The 3,362-nt window shown below is 32.1% G+C and overlaps 1 protein-coding gene across 1 annotated transcript in view; it reads right to left on the reverse strand.

The window, feature by feature from the left end:
• The window catches only part of LOC105626410, a 5,979-nt gene extending 3,676 nt beyond the window's left edge, over nucleotides 1-2,303 (reverse strand). The window contains exon 1 of the mRNA XM_012207710.1: nucleotides 2,186-2,303. Within this exon, the coding sequence (XP_012063100.1) occupies nucleotides 2,186-2,303 (118 nt within the window). The remainder of the gene's footprint in view (nucleotides 1-2,185) is intronic.
• Between the last annotated feature and the right edge of the window lie 1,059 nt (nucleotides 2,304-3,362).

Here is a 3,362-nt window from a genome sequence, read left to right on the forward strand (position 1 = left end):
GGTCAGTCTCAGTATTGTCTATTTTCTACTTTATATAATTTTATATACTTGTGTATATTTTTTAAATTATATAGTTTTATATTTATAAAATATATATAAGTATATTCTATAAATTATAATAGAGCACCGTACAAAATCTTAGATGAATAATAGAACACAGTAGATTACGTATCCTCATTTTTTTCTACAGTCTCTTATGAATAAAAATACAAATGAGATTCGAACTCTACGACTTCTAACTTGAAAGTGACCACTTCCACTGCCAGCCGCGATGATATTGACATAACTGATAAATCTGTGTTCTGTGAAATATGATGTTTTGTACAGGATATGCGTAAAACAGGATACGCTTATGAGCAATTTATTTGTACTACTATGAAATAGATAAACTTAAGGATGCTATATACAGCGACATGTCAGTTTCTAATTAAGAAAATAAAATAAATAACAATATAAATACTTTATATATATATATATATATTATTAAGGCGATTTCTCATATTGTTTAAATAAAAGTAAAAACCAAATTATATCTTATTATACAATATTAACAAAATATTTATTAATCAAAATAATTATAGATATATCATAAGTATTAATATATTTTTTTCGTTTAAATAAAGCAGAAGAGCAAGAGATTTATAATATTCTTTTTTAATTTCAGAGTCCTATATAAGTTTACTAAAAATAAAAATTTAATAAAATAAAACAAGTTTCTTGCAATTAATAATAATCAATAATCAATAGAAGTATAAAATAATTAATTACATTTTTTTTCTTCATTATAGAGAGTTCGAACACGACTCTGCTTGATAAAAACAGCAAGTCTTGTAATACTAGTAGATGTGAATGTAAGAACACGGACTTACGTGTCATTATAAAATATATGTTGAAAGCTACACTGATACTAATTTATTCCCTAGTACTACAAGTCGTAGTTTTACGGAACAAGACCCTGACAGCAATCGAGATAATGCAGCCAGTAACGACAGTCGCTATCGCGACTAGGCTCTTCAGTCTTCAAGGTAAGCTTGCGGGATTTACTCATTTTAAATTAGTCCGTCATCATGTATTGCAAACCGTCAAATCATTCTCAACTATCCTTGACAAGTAAGAAGTAAGCAGACTCTAAAATAAGGCTCGATTTGTCTTCATATCTGTCGAGCCGAATAAAACCGAAAACAGCTGATGAGTAATTTGTGTACGTTATCGTATGGAATGCGTAAACCGGATACTATAAAAATAGATTAGACAGTCGAGTAATACTTTATCGCTCTTTAAGTCATATCTAACGTCAAACCATTTCACCTCACATAAAAGTTCTCAGAAGCGGATTGTTTCCTGACAAGCAATGTTTCATAATTATGTGGTTAAATAATTGTATCTTTATCCGCATTACTAATTGCCTGTATTTTATATCTTATGAACGTGAGAAAAAGATTAACTTTCTAGATATTTAAATATTTCGCATACTATAATAGACAAAAGATTGCCAAATTTATTTTTACGTTTCAATAAAGTACAAAACTGTCGTAATTTAATTTTTATAAAAGTAAAGAAATGAAGGGAGAACAACTCGATTCTTTTACAATGCTATTGCACAATGAATTAGGTATATAAGTACAGAAAGTGTCGTACTAGAAGATGAACTTTTTAATTAAAGATTCACAGGCTTATTTTCTGATTACCGTTTTAATTAGCAGTTGCTATAATTAGCTGAACAATTCATTGTTCGGACTGTCGGCGCCGTTATCGTCAATTGCATCGCACGGCCCTACAGGACGCGTATACGGTCACGCATGGTCTATACAGATTGTCGCGTCCTCGACAATGATCCTTTATATTAACGTGCAGTCGCGTAGACCGACGTAGTGTCAATTTGCTTCTATTCTCGTTTTCTAGCCAGTCACTCAAGGACTCAGCTTGACGGAACGTTGAGTCGTAATCCCTGCATTATTCAGGTTGGAATCCCGATTCAAGTCTCTCCACATACACGGCGGGGCGGCACGCAAAGAGACGCGTGTACGCGCGGCACGTAAGACGATACGGCATTTTTACAGGAATTAGGCCGATTCTCTCGGTGACGAGGATAAACGGAGAATCACGGCTGTCGCGTATCACTGAGCATACTTTACTCTTTCTACAGTGACTAGATGATCGCGCCGCCATTTCAGGTAACTTTTACCTCTGCATCGAGACCTCGCACGGAAATGGTAGGACGTTTCGTTGACGTCTTCGTCGGCTCGAAGGGGACTTAGGCGCAGGAGTCTCGGTGCCTCGGCGTGGCCGCGAAACCAACGCATGTCTGTAACAAATTGGAAAGTAGTCAGAGCGTGATTTTTGTACGTGAAAGCATTCGATGAATATTTCAGTAGTATGCTTGTAATTCTTTCGGCGTTCGTCAAGCAGAAACTCCTATAGTTAAACTTTAATTTTTGAAATAAAAGAATCTTCTGGCAAACCGTCAGAGAATGAGTATTAAAACTAGGCGCTTCGGAATCTTCCGTGCATTTATTATTCTGACACTAGTAAACAGAAAGCGTCCCTATTTATCAAGATTTCAAACGATGCATTGATACTCAGTGAAGATTAACTGCATAAAAGTGAAATGGTAGAGCTTACGAAGTGAATGGAATTTACTGGATGGCGACAATCATCGTTGAATTCAAGCTATCTCTTTTCACTTCGTTAATGCACTTGTTGCGATCTAATAACGAGATAGAGAAAATTACACGTGGTGATTCTATTGATATACATATGAAAGGAATACTGATAAATTTAATAGATAGCGAAACCATATTTCTCAATTAATTCCAAGCGAATTCTAATAAAATTTTAATTTGAAATTTAATTACAAAGATAATGTTAAAAATAGAAAATGTGTGTAAAAACCTTTCTTAAAAATTTGTCAAAAAAAAAAAATATATTTCAACTTGAATAAAAGAATCTCTCGATCAAATTCACTTGTAGGAAAGCTTGTATATAATACGATTAAACAATGAATACATTATATACATTTAATTTAAAATTTTAAACATCAGATATAAAATAATCGCAAAAGAGTAATAATAAAACATATATATTCTATTTTAAAATATTTCAGTTTAAATTAATTTTAGAATATTATATTATTACAAAGCAGGTTTTATAAACATATATATTGCATTTTATCTGCATTGTGAATAAAGCATAAAATTATTACAAAAAATGATCATTACATTATTTTTTATTTAATTGTTATTCTTACAAAGGAATGTGAAATATAAGTATTTTCTTCAGTCACTGTATGTATGTATGACATTCAATATCGATGCTAGATTTATGCCTATACGTTCGAACGAAGTGGTACGTGAGTATCCAGC

The sequence above is a fragment of the Atta cephalotes genome (assembly GCF_000143395.1).
Source record: "Atta cephalotes unplaced genomic scaffold scaffold00005, whole genome shotgun sequence".
Classification (NCBI taxonomy): domain Eukaryota; kingdom Metazoa; phylum Arthropoda; class Insecta; order Hymenoptera; family Formicidae; genus Atta; species Atta cephalotes.